This window comes from Stegostoma tigrinum, chromosome 18 (assembly GCF_030684315.1).
Source record: "Stegostoma tigrinum isolate sSteTig4 chromosome 18, sSteTig4.hap1, whole genome shotgun sequence".
Taxonomy (NCBI): Eukaryota; Metazoa; Chordata; class Chondrichthyes; order Orectolobiformes; family Stegostomatidae; genus Stegostoma; species Stegostoma tigrinum.
In genome coordinates this window covers 9,152,421-9,173,091 of record NC_081371.1, presented here as the reverse complement: position 1 = coordinate 9,173,091, position 20,671 = coordinate 9,152,421, and the positions used below count along the sequence as shown (strand labels likewise).

Genomic DNA, 20,671 nt, shown 5'->3' with positions numbered 1-20,671 from the left:
CAGTAGCCTAGCAACAACAGATGGATGGTTTACGATGACATCATTAATTTAGCGGTGGTGAATGGCCAACTGTGACATCACGTCAATTAATCACAAGAATTATGAGTCACGGCAAATTCAGAAAAGGCAGCCATTCACATCAATGGCTTAGCAACTTGGAATGGCTTCTTAGGATAGTGTCAGCTACGCAAGAAGTCTCATCATGGTCTGCTGCTTGTCCATCCAGTCAATTTCCGCCATCCTGAACCCCTTCCCCACATCATCCATCTTCTTCTCGATCCCCCAAATCAGGAAAATTACATCTTTTCTAAAACAATAAAAAATGTACTGTATCAGGTGTATAAAAGGCCCCAATGTACATACATTAGCCATTGCCAAGGTTTTGAAAAAAAGAGAACTTGTGCATAATTCCTTGTAAAACTAAGTGTTTTTTTTTGCTTTGTCTCTCAGAGGCAAGCTCTATACAGTACACGAGGAGAGAGGAACTATTCCAAAAAGTGAAAATGTTTGGGAATTCTAAATCAAACTTCAAGAGAGTGCATATTCTCTTCCAGAAGTATATCCACAAAGGCTACACTTAATGAAATCAAGGACCATGGCACATTAACAATGATACCTTAAAAATACACAGTTACAAATCCCAATGTACTATTTTAATGAAGCAGCACATCGAGGACATAGAAATAAACCGTCAAAGACAGTATAACTTGAATTTGACATTTCAGCAACGAGCTTAATAATGTGCACATTCACAACTGGAAATAATCAGCATGACGTCAGTCACAAAAACTAACTGATGAAACAAGCTGAACAAACGGGTAACTTGTGGTAATAACAGTTACATAAAGTGAGAAAAAGTAGAACTTTTCTTTCCATGGTTAATAGTTGCTTTAGTATCACGAACATACCAGCACGGCACTGGTGGCAAACAGATCGTTTCAATAAAAGAAAATGTGTGATCTTAACCCTTGCTTTATAGAGACAGAGCTCTGCACAATTCACGTCATCATAAGTCATCACCGTGTATAATCAGATGAGACAAAAATCAGTAAACGAATTCTGACATCGGCAACACAAGATTTCCCCAGAAATGTACAGACAGTGTGCTTTCTTCACACAACACCAAAGTTGCACCATCCTCAGAAATTTAAAGCTGCTCGACATGTCTACAGTTATGAGCAAAGAGGCAAAAATAATATTGCACACATTGGCCAAAATGCATGCCAACTCAATGCAAGCATTTGAACATTTCCTTTAGCAAATGGAGCAATGATGGTGAGGAAAAGTCAAGTGAGGATGATGCAACAGCACATTACTAAAGAAACCATATGCAGAGCAAAATGCTGTCCCGGGAGTACAGTTTTGACACAAAATGTCCCAGAGGCAATCGAAATGCATTTGAGGAATAACAAATTTCCGACTGCAACAAAACACTTGGTCTCACTTCGACACGATTGTTCAAACAAAAATAGTAGGAAATTGGTTTGGACTGGTTTATCTTTGGGCCACCAAATGCACATTTAGAAACCAGTCTCAGTTCAATCAAAAGGACTGGTATTATTGAAGCCTGGCTCTCGTCTAGCAATCCATGGGCACTCACACGTGGCAGTTTGCAATGGCAATTGGCAACTTGAAAAGTAATTAACTTCTGATGTTGCCACAACCACTGTGCAGCTTCTGCCCATCCACAAAACTAGGAGCAATGATGCCAATGGTAGAAATCCTATGCAAAATTAGGTCACGGAGCAGAGAGCAGGCAACAAAACTGGAGTGTCTCTTGGTCTCTGTGACCATGATTCACTGGAATCACTGCCACTTAGACCCAGAGGCAAATGAACAAACCATTACAACTGCTTAACTCAAATGCCACACTGTTTTTGTACATTCAGCTCAAGAGGGATGCCTTTCAAGAGAAAACTGAATGAGTTCAGCCAACAAAGTGAAAGAGCAGAGATGAATTCATCTAGTCACTCCTCCTTGTCTTACCTCAATGATCCTGTCATGAACTTCCAGCCCGTCTGCTCTGTCAGCAGGCCCTTTCTCCATAACTTTGGAAACATAAATTCCTTCACTTGGAGAATCCTCCTCACTTTCCTATGATGCAAAGACAGAAAAAAAATTCAGTGTGTGTTTGGGAACAAGGCAACTCCCAGCAGAGCGAACCACATGCTTAGTATCTGGGTTAGAAAGGCAAGTGGGGAGGTGTCTAAGTTAAAAACTTTAAAATTCAAATGCAACATTCAAGCTGGCTCTGCAGGATTCAGTCTCAATTCTTAACATGAAAATTCCCTTACAGCATTATTTTAGATGGGTGACTCCAACTCAGTGGGAGTCACACCCAGAGCCACAGGTCAGGAGATCAACATTTGTGGGATCTTGCAGCATCCACGGTGATTACCATTTTCTACAATTCAGAAAGACAGATGCAAGCGAGACAGAGAGGAGATGGTGGCGGGGGGGGGGAGAGACAGAGAGGAGATGGTGGCGGGGGGGGGGAGAGACAGAGAGGAGACGGGGGGGGGAAGAGACAGAGAGGAGACGGGGGGGGGGAGAGAGACAGAGAGGAGACGGGGGGGGGGGAGAGAGACAGAGAGGAGACGGGGGGGGGGGGGGAGAGAGACAGAGAGGAGACGGGGGGGGGGAGAGAGACAGAGAGGAGACGGGGGGGGAGAGAGACAGAGAGGAGACGGGGGGGGGAGAGAGACAGAGAGGAGACGGGGGGGGGGGGAGAGAGACAGAGAGGAGACGGGGGAGGGAGAGACAGAGAGGAGACGGCGGGGGGAGAGACAGAGAGGAGACGGGGGGGGGAGAGACAGAGAGGAGACGGGGGGGGGGGAGACAGAGAGGAGACGGGGGGGGAAGAGACAGAGAGGAGACGGGGGGGAAGAGACAGAGAGGAGACGGGGGGGAAGAGACAGAGAGGAGACGGGGGGGAAGAGACAGAGAGGAGACGGGGGGGGAGAGACAGAGACGAGACGGGGGGGGGGGAGAGACAGAGACGAGACGGGGGGGGAGAGACAGAGACGAGATGGGGGGGAGAGACAGAGACGAGATGGGGGGGGGAGAGACAGAGACGAGACGGGGGGGAGAGAGAGCGCAAGAGAGGAAGAGAAAGAGAAAGAGAGAGAGAGAGGGGCGCGGTGGGGTGGGCAAGAGAGTGTGTATGGAAACAGAGAGAGTGTAATTCAACAGTACTTCCTGAAAGGTCAATAATTTTTCAAAATTAAACCCATTTCTAAACTGGTTATGTATCTCAACTGGAGTATTTCTTAACGCTCAGCAATTCACTCCCTAACCCCTTTGCAATTTTTGTGGGGAGCTCGGGTAATTGGGGAACGCATGCCAAGGCTCCTGTCCCCTTCTCAGGTTGCCATGCCCATTGCCAAGTCTACAGCTCCTGAAAGCATCACTGTTATCGGCAGGCTTAATAAAAAAAGTCAGGGTTAGACCTAAGTGAACAGAGTGCAGTCATTTCAGAAGGAGATAGGTTGGATTTGACGAGGTGGGGAGAAAAATTGAGGAGATCAATATCATGTTGACAGTTCTCAATGAGTAGATCGAGTACAGATAAAAGGAGCTTTGGGAATATCCTGAGATTATGGAATGTGCTTCCTAAATAGATTTTCTATTTCTAGACACCTGGATTTTTAAAGTTCTAAATACCTAGACAATGAAGAACCTGAGAATAGATATGGAGTGGTCAGCTATGGCTTCTTGAATTCAAGTCCCAATCCAGTCACTTGGCAGCAGAAATCGAGGCTGATATTCCAATGCAGGACCTAAGTTACTTTCTCTCCCCACGTCCTGACCAACACTGTTCCTCAAATAATAATCACGAAATCCAGATTAACTAGCCATATTATCTTATCACAGTTTATGGGAGAAAGTTGCTGTGCATCCTGTATCACGACAATTACTACTTTACGAAAGGATTTAACTGACTGCGTGTTAGGGGCATTCTTTTGATGCTCTAGTTAACTGTACCAAAGCAACGTGTTTTGTACCTGTAGATTGTCAAAATCTACAAAATTATTCTTGAAAATATGCATAATTTTTAAGGATCTTTTAAGAACATTAAAGATATTTTAAGGTTCTGTGGCATACTCAACCAATAAAATCAATTTGCAAACAGCATTTGCTTGTTCCTCCCATATATAATTACTTATAAGTAGTAGCTCGGTCAAAACATTAGAGCCCAGTTAATATGCACTAATTACTTTCCAGTCTTTTTTATTGATGTGTAGTTGCTACTAGAACTACAACACATCTCATGCGACAACCACAACGTAAAAAGTAGCAGTTGGAAATTGCAAATTCCCGAAATACACACGCAGCAGCTAAAAAGAGAGCCAGAAGTGAGTAAAACGTGTCTTTCTTGTCAGTGATGTAGCATTCCAGAGACGCGCTTCTCAATAGAAGTGATTAGACAGGTCCATTCCAGAACCTAGATCACAAATAACACAAATTGCAACATTAAAGAATTAAATACTTCACAGCTCACCTCACCAATCAATTCAAAACTGAACACAATCAGATTAAATAGAAACAGAACCAATTCTTCTGAAGATCCTGAGGAACCCAAGCAAGGTGATCACTCTGGGTTTCATGTCCACAATTTGCCATCAGGAAAAGAGATGATACATCTCAGTCACACCCACATTTAGTACCCCATATAGCCAAGGCACAACTTAAGATGAAGACCTTTCAGGAGAATGCTTTCAGATACAGGTCAATAATTTTTCAAAATTAAACCCATTTCCAAACTGGTTATGTATCTAAACTTGAGTATTTCTTAACGCTCAGCAATTCACTCCCTAAACCCCAGCCTCTTTGCAATTTTTGTGGGGAACTCGGGTAATTGGGGAAAGCATGCCAAGGCTCCTGTCCCCTTCTCAGGTAGCCATGCCCATTGCCAAGTCTACAGAGCAGTAGATGAGCCTTAATGCACCCTGTTGAGATTTTATCTTTCACAATACACCAAAAAGCAATGATTCCTATTCTAGGGAGAATGGTTTTCTCGGTCTTAAGTTAGGAGTGGGTTTCAGAGAGGAACCTTATCATTTACTTGGCTCAGGGCAAATGTATTTATTTATCCACCCATTGACTTGACGTGACCATCATGGTTAAGAGCAACATTTAATACCCATCCCTAATACCCTTGAGGAAGTGAAGGTGAGCTACCATACAACCTATGAGATCAGTATATACCCACAGTGCTGTTATGACTGTAAACTTGCAGGGAGCATAAAAAACTGACTGTAAAAGATTCTATAAATATGTGAGGAGAAACAGGTTAGCAAAGACAAATGCAGGTCCCTTGCAGTCATAAAATCACAGCATCTCTACAGTGTGGAAGCAGGCCATTCAGCCTATCGAGTCTACACCACCCTCCAAAGTGCATCCCACCCAGACTCAGACACATCCCCCTACTCTATCCCCATAACCGTATAGTTCTCATGGCTTATCCATCTTGCTTGCACGTCACTGACATTATGGGTAATTTAGCATGGCCAATTCACCTAACCCACACATTTTTTGGACCGTGGAAGGAAACTGGAGCAGATGGGGAGAATGGGGAGAATGAGCAAACTCCACACAGACAGACAGTCGCCAGGGGCTGGAATCAAATCCAAGCCCCCGGCACTGAGGCAACAGTGTTAACCACCGAGCTACTGTGTCACCCAGACAATCAGAAGCCAGGGAAATTATATTGGGGAACACAGAAATGGAGAAGAAATTGATACCGTTTTCACAGAAGAGGACAGAAATACTCTCCCAGAAATAGGAGGGAACCAAGCATCTTGTGAGAGGGTGGAATTAAAGGGAATATTTATTAGTCAGAAAATGGTGCTTAGGAAATGCATGAGTTTACAGACTAACACATCACCAGGGCCTAATAATCCACAACGTACAGCACTAAAAAGGAAGCTGCCCTGAAAGTATTGGATACATTTCCAAACGTGGATAGACTCTGGAGCAGTTCCTACAGATTGGAGGGTGGGAAACGTACTCCACTGTTTCAAAAGGGAGGGAAAAGAAAATAACAGAATTCCAGACCGGTTAGCCTAACATCAGTCATGAGGAAAATACTCATCTATTACAAAAGATGTGACATCAGAACATTTGGAAAGCATTAACAGGATTAGACAAAGCTACCACGGGTTTATGAAAGGCAAATCATTCTTAATGAATCTCGGGGTTTTTTGAGGATGTAACTCGCAGAATATTTAAGGGAGCATCAGTGGATGTGATATATTTGGATTTTCAGAAGGCTTTTGATAAGGACCCTCTTAAGAAGTTAGCAGGCATAATGAAAGCACATGGGATAGGGGAAAATCTTCATTGCACATTGGTTGACAGACAGGAAACAAACAGAGGGAGTGGGAATGAATGGGTGCTTGAAGTCATACATTTTGGCATTGAAAAGCAGAAAGGAAGGAGATTATTTAACGGGGATATTTTGGGGACCATGGATGACACCAGCCAGTGAAACTAGACAGGTAGGTGCGGTAAGCAATTCGGAAGGCAAATGGTGCAATCGGCCTTCATTGTAAAGGAACTGGAGTTCAGAAGTCAGGATGTCTTACTCCAGTGAAACAGACAGAGGTGAGACCACCCCTGTTGCACCATGTGCAGTTTTCATCTTCCTACCCGGGAGAGAAGAGACCTGCCACAGACGGCGTGCGGCACAAGCCCGTGACCTGATTACAGGGCCGTGGTGCAAGGAGGGATCGGCTTGGTTGAACCTGTATACACTAAAAGTTAGAAGAATGAGAGGGGATCTGATTGAAACTCAGAACTGTAACAGATCTGGACAGACCATATTAGGAGAAGAGGTTTTACCTGGTTGGAGATCCAGAACCAGGAAATGCCATTTCAGATTATGGGATACACAATTTAGGACTGACGTAAGGAAATATTTTTTCACTCAAAAGGTAATGAACCTCAGGATTTCTCGACCACAGAAGATAGTGAAAGCTAAGTCACTGAATACATTCAAGAAAGACAGACATTTTTTGATATAAAATTTATCAAAAGGTATAGGGAGAAAACGGGAATTTGGCATTGAGACAAAGGGCCAGTCAGACATTTTGAATGACAGAGCAAGCTCCAAAGCACCAAATGGCTTCCCTTCCTGTCTCTAGTTTCTCTTCAGGTAAGGGGATCCACATTTTTGACCTGATAATGCTGAAGGAATGCTGATACAGTTCCAAGGCAGAACAGTGCCGGGCTCAGAAGAGCACTTGCAAATAGCGGTGTTCCCAATGTTTTTTTTAACTCCGCTTATCCCTGGAGCTAGCGGGACTGACAGATTCAGTCTGTGCTATCAAAGTCACCCTGGAATCACTGTGTGCCAATGGTGGAGGAAGTGAATATTTATGATAGTGTCCAGTGCCAATAAAGTGGTTGCTTTAATCTGTATAATATTAAATTCCAAGAGTCGTTGGAGAAGAGAATTCTGTCGCACTCCTGAAAGGACTTTCAAGCATGCGTTTTAGACCTGGTGTGAATAAGGTTAGTATTCTACTTCCAGACATTACACAAATTGTCCATGGCCTTTGGGAAGCTCCAGGGAGGACGTGTCTTTTTGGTTGTTTATTTAATTTGATCTCTTTTTCTCCCGTAGCAAACATTACTGACAAAAGGTGGGATTGTGACAGTCTCCAAACCAAAACTGCACGATGCAGCCAACTGTAAACTCAAGCAGTACGAGATCTGGACACCCACTCTGGGCATCCATTTGACATCAACCCAGAGTAACAGATTACCGCAGTATACCCAAACATTATCTGCAGACACGGGCTCAGTTCCTGTATTTACCATGATCACGCCCAGCTTTATCAGCCCAATTCAACCTTCCTTTTTCCTTCTCCGCTTGACCGCACTGCCTAGTTATGGGGTCAGAGTTGTGCAGACCCTTCGCTCCAACTCATCCAAGCCAACCAGCTGTCCTAAATTCATCTAGTCCCATTCGCCAGCATTTGGCCCATTTCCCTCTGAATCCTTCCAATTCATATACCTGTCCGAATGCCTTTTAAATGTTGTAATTGTACCAGCCTCCACCGCTTCCTCTGGCAGCTCGTTCCATACACGCACTACCAGCTGCATGAGAAGGTTGCCCCTCAGGTCCCTCTTAAATCTTTCCACTCTTGCCTTAAACCTAAGCCCTCAAAGTTTTGGCCTCCCCTACCCTCGGGAAAGGATCTTGGTTATTTCTCCACTTAGAAGAAATCAATCCATCTCATTCTGCTGTCCTGAAAGGCACTGTAATTTTCACGCTAAATATCACCTGGTTGGCAGCTCACTTGGATAGAGCCAAAGCTAAAAACACAACAAAGCCGAGTTTTCATAGTCGATCCCTCACTGAGCCCGCCCTCCCATGTATGCCACCACGCCTCTGCAAAAACCCTCACCTCAGAGGAACATCAGGCTTTGGAGCAGAAGAAAGCCTTTTAGCGCTTAGGGTCTGTTCTGCCATTTACGGCTGTTCTATTTACAGTCTCAACCACACTTTCTTTTATGACCTACTTTTGACTCCCTTTTGCCTATCAAGATCTTTCTCAGTCTCATATTTTAGCAACTCAACTGGGCCCAAGTTGTTCCCTTCAGCTCCCCCCGAATCCCTCCTTCACAAACAACTGGCCCTTGTCAAGGGCCACCCAGCAAGCATTACTATCCTCTCAAAATGGTACCGCAGCCTTCCCCTACTCTGATGTTCCCACTCAGTCTTCTGACGTAATGACTCGCAAATTTTTCTCTCACTCCCGACTGTTTTCAAATGTATTTGAATAGAAAAATGAATCGCAATTTTATGTGCGAGCTGCCTTCTTCCTAACTGTAGCTAGGGACTTTGCGGTACTAACAATGTCCAGGAACCTGGATCGGAGAAGTAATCTTTGACCCACACAAATTTAACTACATATATGGCCACACTGATTTACTTAGGGCTATTTGATTTGATCAGGTTATTTCTGAAAGACAGAGATTTGGCTGTAAGAAAATTGAGGTCAAGACTCCACTTAAAGCTGTGCTATGCCTTTTCCAAGTAAATCTATTTGTAAAGTTAAACTCAATTACCCTTTTCCCCCCAGTAACCACAGAATCAGCAAACTGTTGTAATATCAGTCTGCCAGAGCTGGTTTAGGAGCTTCCACAGTGTGGAATCAAATTATTGCTGTCACCTGAAAATGAATTTTGTTTTATAAAAAAAAAGTCTAGCAATCCAAACTTTGATTCAGCGTCTGTGCCTTTATGAAAACAACAGAATCACAAATATTTTGGCACAGAATGAGGCCGCTTGGCTTGGAAAATGAGCATCATTGTCTTCTCCTCACATCCCTGCACCCTACTTCCGCTTAAATGATCATCCAATACCCTTTTGAATACAACATCTGAACCTGCCTTCTCGACATTTCCAGGCAGTGCCTTCCAGTCCTGAAACACAAGTGTCAAAATGATTTTTCTTACCTTGCACTTGCCTGTTTTGTAAACCACTTGAAATCTGTGCCATCTCAAGCTTGATCATTGGGAAACTCCAGCAAGCTACGTTGACCACGATTTACCTTGCAGCAAATCAATACCGACTCTCACTGAAACAACCCAGCCTTTTCTATGTGGCGACTAATTCTGTTCTAAAGTTGTTTCTATAAGCTTCCCTGCCACTCAAGCAGACTGACTGGTCTGTAATTTCTGGGGTTACCTTTATAACCCTTAGTTTGAACTTGGGTTTGATGTTTGCAATTGGTCAGTCTTCTGGAACCTCTCCCCAGTCGAGGAAAGATGGAAAAATTACAGCCAGTATTGTGTAACATCCTTCAATATCCAGTTTTAATGCGTTGTCAACTTGAAATGCCAACAGTTGCTCCAGCAGCTCCTCCCTATCAATTCTGAATCCTTCTCATTATAAAACCTTCCTCTTCTGTCACCAGGGCTTGGACAGAATCTAGCTCCACAGTTAAGACAGATACAAAGAATTCAATAATTCTGAAGGGTCCTAAGGCAAAACGTCAGCTTTCCTGCTCCTCTGATACTGCTTGACCTGCTGCGTTCATCCAGCTCTACACTTTGTTATCTCTGACTCCAGCACCTGCGGTTCTGCTATCTCTGCAAAGTATTTTTTGTTTGGTTGTGCCCCCTCTCCAGATGTGAATACAGAAATAATGCACCACGGTACAGTAGAGATTTATATCCTCACATATTAATTCTGAAGCTGGTCCATTAAGCGGAACCAACTTCAGAAATGCGGTCTGAAGATGGGCCACGGGGCATGAAGCATTAATGCTGTTTACTCTTCACCAGATGTTGCCGGATCTGCTGAGCTTTTCCAGCAACTTGTGTTTTGGTTTGGTTTTGAAATGGTTTCTGATCAGTAGACATAGATTTCCAAATCACAAGTGGTCTTTCTTCACTATTTAATCATTTCTTGAATTTAAAAAAAAGTCACATTGACAGAAAATAATCAGAAAAAGAACGTGCTGTTCAGCCAACTGAGAGAGAGTTGTCAATTCCACATCAGACCCTTCTTCAATGGGGCATCAAGTTGACTTGGTTTGTAGTAATGTGGCAGAACAAGAAAGTGGCCTGCAAGTAGGGCAGCATCAGGAAATAGTAATCACAACATAACTCAGCTCACCACAGAAATAGAAAAAAAGAAGAAAAGTCAAGTCATAAGTTACATGAAATAGCAAATTATAGCTACACTTAAAAAAAAAAACACTGCCTGGCACTAAACTCAGAGAAAGCAGCAAACAGAATTCTAGACGTTGTTCCAAGGTGAACACCAACGTGTGCGAGAGAGTGGATTCATTGAATACAATGCTTATAGCAAATTCTATGGCCAATCAAGAACATCGGAGGTATCGCCTGCAAGATGCGTGCTTTAAAACGAACTGCACCTCTAAGCCAAGTTATTCCATTAGTAGCAAGCGACCCAGCAATGTCGAGAATAATCCACATTCTGTCCTCGGTCTCTGAATCGCAGGACAGATTGAATCTAATCAACTGTTACTCCACCAGTCAGCTCTTAATCAACAGAAACACGATGCGTCCTCAGCCATGCTGTCAAGCTGCACTTATTCACTAATAACATGCTCACCGATGCTTGATTTGGATAATGTCAGAGCTCGGTAAAACTGTTTCCCAACATTTGGGATGTTGGGGGTGCAGAAAAGACAGCTGAATTTAGATTTGAGTGACTGCCCTTGTTAGCAGCATTTGACAGCATACGACACCAAGTTGCCTCAGCAGAATGTAGCAGGAAGACTCTTCAATGAAGACAGTCACACTGGGCTTAAAGACTGGCCTTCGCTGATCGTTCAGAGCATTGCTGCAGGAGTTCCTCAGGGAGAGCTGGAACTCCAACTATGTTGGGTTTGCATCAGCGCCCATCCTTGTCCAAGATCAGGCGCGGATTAACGATGGCATCACGTTCAGTTCCATTTGCAAATCCTCAGATAATGAGAAAGTCCGTGCCCACCTGCAGCAAAACCTTAACAACTCCCAGGCTTGGGCTAACCAATGCCAAGTAACTCGTCCCAGTCCTTAAAGTTGTCAGTTTTTCTGGACAAACTTCCAACATATGCAACATTCTAAAGTTCCAAACCTGTGTGACTGCCTACGGATTCTCTATTCCTTTGAATGGTTCAAAATATCCACTCGCTGAATTATGCACAGCTGGGGTCTCCATTAAGAAAATCACTACAAACTTTGCGTAATTGTAACAAGAAGGCAAAGTAGCACTAAAGATGTAGCTGTGCTAAAAGCGAGTTAAATTTCAGGGAGCACAAAGTAACTGAATGCTACTGTCGCAGCATTTGTCATGATGGAGTTATGGCCTTCAGCACAGAGACAGCAAGTGGACTGGGCAAGGATTCAGCAGGTAATCAGGAGGGTAAATGGAATGTTGATCCTTGTTTCACAGGGGTTGGGAATATAAAAGGTATGGAAGTCTTACTGCAACTGTACAGGATGCTGACGACAGCACACTGGAGTACTGGGAGCAGTTTCGGCCCCCTGATTTAGGAAGGGTATCATTTAATTGGAGGCAGTTCAGAGAAGGTTCACTAGGATGAGCCCCGGTATGGAGGCATACTCTTATGAACAAAGGTAAACAGCGTAGGCTGCTCCTCACTGGAATTTAGAAGAATGAGGGGTGATCACATTGAAACCTATGGGATTCTTCAGGAGGTAAATACCAAGAGGAGGCTTCTCCTCGTGGGAGAGTGTAGGACTAGAGGCTTGAGTTTCTTTGAAACTCCTTGCCACACAAAGTCAAGGAGGCAAATTCCTCATTAGTCGGGGTGTCTAAGGCTATCGGAACAGGGCAGTAAAATAGTTGCTAGAAATGTTGGATGAGCCAGGTGCCTAGCGAATGGCAGAGCAGGCTGGATGGGCCAAACAGCCTAATCCTGTTCCTATTTTTTAAACAGTCGTATAATGCAAAAATGAGCATTTTGACTCAATCTAAAAGCATGGTTAAGATCTTAATTAGACTGAAGTCTTTTTCAGGGTCAGTTGGCACAACTCTCATCTCAGTGAAAGAAGTTTTGGGCTCACAAGCTCTCAGAGGCTTAACAAACAATGCAGGCTGCGAACCGAAAGCAGCACAGACTGCGAACCTCCGGAGCTACTGGACATTGGATGGTAATCAGAAGCCCCTTTGGCAGTCCCAGACAAAACTAAAAAGATCCCACTGCATTTTTTTTTGAAGGAAGGCAAGAAATTTGTCTTCCTCCATTGGCTGACATTATGAGGACATGCAAGATGCTCTACAAATGGAAAAGTGACTTTTCCCTTTGAGAATAATGGATCTGAAATGCACTGCCTAAAAAAGGGTGGTGGAGGTACATTTAGTGCTCATCTTCCCCCCCCCCCCAAAGAGAATTGGATACAGACGTGAAAATTTGAAAAATTGCAGGGATAAAATGAAAATGAAAGAGGGGCAAGGCAACTAACTGGAAACTAAAGCAAATGTTGAAAATCTCAAAACAAAACTGAAAATGCCCAAGAAGGCAAGCAACAACCACAGAGGTAGAAACAGGATCAACATTTCAGGTTGATGACTTTTCGTCCATTGGTTAATGCCTCCAAGCAGCCAGAACAGAAATGCCAAGCCAAATGGCCTGCACCTGTGCTCGCTGATTAACTTATAATAATCCCCAGAAGATGGTCACGAGGGAATCTGCAAACGAAACACCAGATGTTTAGGGTGAATTTTTTTCAAAACTCCGATAATTAGGTCAGGGTTATGAAAACTGGCAAGTGCGATCTGCGCTCCTTAATGTGGAAAAGCAGACTATCTGGGAAATATCTGGCCAACAATCATTTCTCAATCATTGGATACCACTTGTGCCTCATCGCTCAAGGTGAAAGTATCGAGAACAGGTAGAAGAATGAACCAATCACAGTCCTTTACCACATGTTGGAACAATCTTCAAAAGAATAAGAGGTGCATGTCTTAATGTGATTTTTTCCTGGGCAACACACCATTCTAAGATGGCTGAAGATGGACTCCTAGTTCAGGTCAAAGGTCACAATCTACAAACAGTACCAAAAAGCACCTTGGGATTATTCCTTCCAAATTTTGCCTTCTTTTTCAGTTGACATTATTCAGTCACTTCGAAGATGTCAGGGTGCCTGACCCTTGGGGAACACAGACGCACAAACGGTGCTCCCTTGTCAGCCAGTGAAGGAGGTGGCTTATTCAAGACATTGATTGCAGTGACAACATTTCAGCAATATTTCTTTTGCTCACTCGTTCGATGGTCTAAATATTATGTACTTCATTATTTAGAAAATAAAATTATCAATTATTCTCATCAGTTGAATACCGCAACAGCCAAGTCAAGGAATTCAACTAGCCATTGGACTATCATCCATAGCTTCTAAACATTATATAGAAACAGTGACTTACGTCTATTCAGTCCAAATCCAGACAATAATGAAGACGAAATGGGGTTTAAGTCAGTAAATTGAAAAACAATTTCAATGCATTAAAAAGAAACAATTTGAACAATGTGAGATTCTACAACCCCGCTGGGTGAAATTCATAATTTTGGTGAGCAGTCACTCCTTCCCTAAACTTCCATTGTAACTGTATTCACTATATGATTTGGATAGGTGAGACAGAGAGCAGTGTTCTCACATCTTAAAGCATGTCTGCCCCTGTTAGATGAAATCACTATGGTCGATTTGTATGCCGTAGACCTCCCCAGGTTTGCTTTGTGTTGTTCGCGTCTAATTAACAAGCCAAGATGATGTAGGTGTGTGAATGGCAACAAAATTTGGCCACAATGATGTCATTCTAACCGCACTGTATCACAAAAAGGACAAGCGTAGTGCTGACACACTAAGACACAAAATTCTGCTTCACTGCTGATTTTGGCCCACATCCTCTTGAGAAAATAGACTCGTGCCTTGATGCTGTCTGCCATATCTTGACCGACTGATTGATGCTTGTGAATGAATCTAGGCAGTGAAGGCAACCCTAACACTGGGAACATTTCAATCTTAATTTCCAGACAGAGAATCAGAATCCCCACAATGCAGAAGCAGGCCATTTGGCCCACTAAGCCCGTGCCAAACCTCTGAAGGACATCCCACCCAGACCTGTCCCCCTCAACCTTATTCTCTGTAACCCTCCATTTCCTTTGAATCATACACCTAACCTGCATATCCCTGAATACTATGGGCAATTCAGCATGGCCAATTCACCCAACCTGCACATCTTTGGGCTGTGGAAGGAAACCAGAGTACTTGGAGGAAACCCATGCAGATAGGGGGAGATTCTGCAAACTCCACACAGACACAGTTGCCCAAGGGTGGAATTAAACCCAGGTCTCAAGCACTGTCAGGCAGGAGTGCTAACCCCCAAGCCACCATTCCAGCCCACATCTACAATAATCAGGAGCATAAATCCTGACCAGCTCCTTCCTCCATAGTTCATGGTCACAGTAACAGATCAAGCAGCCCTTAGCATCAATGCGCCAAACCCAATAAGCTAACTTTTTTTGACAAAACAGGCATGGCAAAATTTGGAAACCATTCAGCAGAGGTGAGGACAATTTCAAAATGCATCATCGATCCGTCGATCTTTGATACGGAGAATGGACAGTTGGGAGGTTCTGTCTGCAACACTGAAGTTTTATCAAAGCTTTCGGCCTGATTTCGACAAACAAAACACTTGGCCTTTTTAATGAAAAGTAAGCCTTCTCCAATACTGAGTGATGTGAATGACTGAAATTATTCAGCGTGGGCTTATCCCGTGATTGTCTCTACTTAACGCACGGCATGGAGAGTGATCTATTCTAGATATAAATACAGACTTATTAAAACGTACCTTTTGGAAGTCAGCCAAATAACACAATAATGAAGACAGTGTTAGAGACATAACTAAGAGTGCTTTTAAATTTAGACATCATAAACTTCTACACTGAAGTCCTTGCCAGAGTTATAGAGAGCAATTTTCTCTAGATATGGTAGACATTAAATATGACGGTCACAATGGGATATCGAGCAACAACAGTGGTCTAGCCAGCTTTTACAGCAAAATGTCAGTTTGACATGAAAGTATGAACAACGAACAGACACCTACAGGATCATTAAGGATTCAATTAATGATTAAACTACTAACCGGTGAGTGTTAAAAGAGGCGCCAGAATGTTTTGGTGTCTAATGCTTCAGCTAATGTCTTGACATAAAAATGACCAGTTGATCAGGTATAAGTCATTGAATGCGGAGGTTGGATGCTATTTAAAAAGGCACACACAGCTCAAACTGGTGACTTGTTGCTCGAGTTTTAAAGACAACTTTTGAGGCACTTTGTCAAGACTGTACAAAGATTACCAACACTTTTACAAGAAGTTCACTGAAAACTTCACCGACTCCACCTCACTAGTCAGTATTCAACTGGAGCAAGATAATAAAATGTGAGGCTGGATGAACACAGCAGGCCCAGCAGCATCTCGGGAGCACAAAAGCTGACGTTTCAGGCCTAGACCCTTCAACTGGAGCAAGCTTGCTACGGGTCCACTTCCGATGAGGAACGGGAAAGTGAGATACAGCAAGGCTGAGCAGTATGTACAGAGAGGTAAGAGGACAGACTGGGGCGCGTTTGAACTCCTACATTCTTCCCACCCCTCAATCCCTCCGGATCACCATCATCAGGCCATCTGGTGCTATTTTGAAGTCAGTGCACTACCTCGCCCACTGTCCACGTGCCATTCTGAAACATGGCATGAAGGGTCAGTCAGCATATTTCACCCTTTCAGTGCACGAGGGTGCAAGCGTGGAGACTACATAAGCCAGTCCGCAAGAATTGATGGAAATCAGTACTTAACTGCTGAACCTGCCCGGGCCTTGTTTTAGCACCTCCAAGCCACAGTTACATCAGTAAGCAGCAATTAACCCCAAATGGTTGTGCTAAAACCGTACTTATTAAACACAGAATCCACTTGCTTCAACCTTCCTAAAAATCAGAAAATGCCTTAACTTTGTCCATGGTTCAAATAAACTGCTGTAAAAGGACAAAAATCCTTGGAAGCACATAGAGATACAAAGTAATTTAAGATTCTATTATTTTAATATGCATTTACTGTATTGGCAAAATGATTCTAGACAGCTTTCATACATATACATTGGGACTTTAGTGAGTTGTAGAGAATTCAGTTGTCCAAAATTAGCTGCTGTAGTTTGTCAAAGGCTGAGCTGATTTGGTGTCAAATCTCATCGACGGGTGACCTGTTGGGAGGTGGCAGCTAACATATGGGAAGTGCTCCAAGTATTCCAGAGACGGAGGATGCTGTGACCCCAGCTTTCTCCATGCCACTATGAAGATGACAACCATAGACAGACATGACATGCCATACAGGACAACTGCAGGGCTGTTGCTCACTGCACATGCAATTTGCGAGCCTTGCTCAGACTTGTCAATTCTGCAGACCGGGGGCTCAGACAACATTAACGCTGCCAAAACAAATCTCAAACTAAACCTGGTCGGGATAAAAATCCCACACCCGGTCAATGTTGAAGGAGACACTCTGGATTATGCTACGCAGTGAGGGATAGTAATAAAGGAAACATAGCAACCAGTTTGCACACAGCAAAGTCCCAGGAATGTGGCAATGACCAAACATATTATTATTGTCATTTTAGTTGAAGGACAAATACTTTCTATCACATCAATGTCGATTCCTCCAATTTGCAAAGAAGCATCATAAAACCTTTACCTCCAAAACGATTAAACATCTCTACCTCAGAGTCAGAAAATTGTACAGTTAAGTGTTGCCAACAGAGATATGGTTGATCTTGGTATTAGTGGTCATATTAGGAGAAATTTTTAGATGTGGTAAATCACAATTTTGAAAAAAAAACTTTAAGGCATTTGATCAATTTAATTATCACTACCAACACAAATCATATTCTTTCCCCTTTCACCCAGTTAATTAAACAGATTTCCTACAGGGTTATTGATGGTAAGTCATGCATTAACGCAAAATAGCAGGCAGTAACAGGACAAGCACTAATCTGCTTCAAGCTGTGTTTAATATGGGCGAGCTTCTGAACGGAGTTAGACTTGGGCATATATCTTACAAACCAAATTGAGCAGCTGCAGACAGATTCCAGCAACTCAAACCTTTGGGGTGAGACAATTAACTATTGCGTTGTCTGCCCATGGAACTGTTATGAGGCAGCGGAGTTAGACTCAGTCTCCTGACATTTTGTCCGTCAGCTAACATCAAAACTCAGCTCACTGCCCATTGTGGGAGCTGGCTGTGCACACACTGTTTCTTGCATTCCACCTGGAAACTATTTCATTGGCTGTAACGCATCTCGGGATAACCTAAGGTCACTAAAAGTGCTGTGGAAGTTCAAAGTCTTTTTATCTGTGGGCAGTGCCACTTTGAGCAGCTAAGGAATGGTTCTAGATATCTTCTAAGTAAGCATCACCAGACAGACCAGGGGAACTGGTCTGGTCCAACAAATCATGAGTGACTTCCTGACTTTTTCTAAGGCTCCAAGAACACAAGCAGAAAAGGAAACAGCAAAATTACAAATAGCCCTTCTTATCACTGGCCTCTCGATTTAATCTAATCAGCTCAGAAAAGAAAAACATTACTTATATAGAATTTCTCATGATGACCAGACATCTCACAGCACTTGAAGCTCTACTTGAAGGCTCATCATTGTTAAAATTTTGGATTTATTTAATGCTTTTCACAATCTCAACAAAGCCTAAAGCAAACCAAATCAACTATGCCCAACATCGCACATTTACGCAAATTACAATGGCTGGATAATATGATTTAATGATGTTGATTGAGGGAGGGATGTTAGTTGGAGAAGAAAGCACCAATTCTGCTTTACTTTGAACTCTCGTGTTGGATCTCACCCAGTCACCTGAGACAGCAGATGGAATGTCAGTTTAATGTCTTATCCAAAAGACTAAGAGCGCAGTATTCCTGTACTCTGCTCGAGTGACGGCTTAGATTTTATGAGCAAGCTCGAGGATCGCACTGGTAAATAAAAGTGAGCTCAGGCAATGCTTGTAGATTGTCTGCATCCTATTTAGAGCTCTTAAGTGCAAGGACAATTAATAAATGACTGACAAAGCCAGACTAGAGGTCAGCAAAGTTATAGAAATCTTAAATCCACCAGAGCAGACACACTACTGGACCAGATGGGACCTGAACCCAGAGGTAGGGGCAGTAGCAGTGTGCCACAAGAGCCCTAAAAACAAGGTTATGTCAGCCAGCTTTCACTTCTAAATGATACTCACAGGGCACTAATCCTGGATAGTGGTGTTCATAGTGAACAGGTGTCCAGTATATACAAAAAGGGAGCTTTAATGTTCCCAGTAAAGCTCAAAGCAACAAGTCACCTTCAAAACCACTCTGTGTTTCATTAGGTTTGGCACCAAGGCGCTAAGTCTGCAGTACATGACACCGCCAGACCTAGACCATTTCCCTACAGAAAACAAGCATTAAAGTCACAGCCACAGTATAAATATTATGACTTTTACTGAAGGTAACTGAAACGATGAGGGATTTTAAAGAAAAAAAAACATAAAATGGGAATTGGTCAAGGCAGTGACTTCAATGACAGAAACAGAGTTCACATTTCAGATGCAGCAAGAGAAACAGAATTGTGTGTCAGGTCTGTGATTAAAGGTCACAGACCCAAAGTCCTGATTCTGCTTTCCTCTGCTCGTCAGTGCTGCCTCACCTGCTGACTATTTCCAGCATTTGCTGTTTTTATTCCGGATTTCCAGCAGCTGTAACATTGTGTTTTGGTAACAGAGGAACACTTGGCCGCCCGCAAGAAATTTTGGTGCTGAGCAAGTTGATCTCAGAATCTCAGCAGCACCTCCCCACCTCTTGAGAGCACCACAGGTTCAAACTGCAGAATTAGACACAGCATTGTAGGGGTGTAGGTGCATTCACATGCCCTGACTATCTGTACGAGGCAGGAATCTCCCTCCAGTCGTTTTATGCAACACGCACTATCTTAAACAGTTCATGCTTTCCTACAGCTAATGGGTTCCCTTCCAGGGTGCATTTGATTTTCTCAACTCAAAAAGAAATCTAAATAATTTATACAGCGAGACCAGATAATAATCAGTGTCCAGAGCTTAACACATTTCCCCCTGTCACTGAAGGGCGAGCTAAACAGCAATGAATTAGGAAGCACTCCAATGCGTCACCCACTATAGACCAAAACAAATCTAAGGAAGAGATTAATTAAGTGCTCACTCTCTGAATTAGATTGTTAAATCATTCCTGTTCCAACATTCTATCAGGTTGAGTATCACATCTAATAACTCAATTAAACAGCAGGGTGGAGAAAAGAACAGTTTGCTCATTGCAACTTCTGGTCCATGAACTTGATTACATTGCATGTAATGTGATTCAACTCACCCCAACCTTTCTCTTTTGATTACCGGTGGTTGGTGGATGAGTTCAATTTGTTGTTTCAACCCTCCCCTAATACCCATCCCACATGTACTTCTCAACCATTTTCCTATTGTTTATCTTGACTAGCATGCCTTCTAATGTGCAGACATCACTCGGAGACCAGTGTTACCAAACCTGGGGTAACCTCGTCTCTCCAAGGTGTTGGACTTGATTCCTCATGTGTCCTGTACTGCTGAAGGACAAAGCAAACTCAAACCCATATTCCAGCTCCTTCATATTGCCAATTCCCAAGTAAAGTTAAGCAGAAGTAATTTTTCTCCCCCAATTCATAAATCAGAGAGGGCAGAAAGTTAAGGCAAATTCCTTTTTCTCTTCTTCAAAATGTGCTCTGGAATCTTTTATGGTGATCTAAGAATGGCACGTGATATTAACTGTAAATTTATTGTGTTTAGCTGTATGTAGATGGTGGGCATTAACAGGGAATTCACCTGAGCCCCGATCTATAGGATGGTCAGAATAAAAATGCAATGTAGGATGTAAGCGCCGTATGCTCGCAGTGCCTAACTCTAAATAAACATAGAAGGAAATAAGTGTTGCCTTTGATGCACTCCATCACCAACCGACTTTCCTAAGGAGGTGGAGGTAGAGGGAGATGGATTAAGGTCACAACCAGACCAGCTATGATCTCACCAAATGGCAGAGCAAGCTAGACAGGTTGCTTGCCTTGTTCCTGTTTTTCATGATCTTTTAGTTATACATGG

General features: G+C 43.1%; 1 protein-coding gene across 3 annotated transcripts in view; it reads right to left on the bottom strand.

Moving 5' to 3' along the window:
- pdzrn4 (PDZ domain containing ring finger 4) overlaps window positions 1–20,671 on the bottom strand; it is a 529,562-nt gene that overhangs the window by 419,229 nt on the left and 89,662 nt on the right. For all 3 annotated transcript variants that reach the window (XM_048549360.2, XM_048549357.2, XM_048549358.2), the window contains exon 3: window positions 1,987–2,094. In XM_048549360.2, coding sequence (XP_048405317.1) covers window positions 1,987–2,046 — 60 coding nt within the window. In that variant the 5' untranslated portion in view covers window positions 2,047–2,094. The remainder of the gene's footprint in view (window positions 1–1,986; window positions 2,095–20,671) is intronic.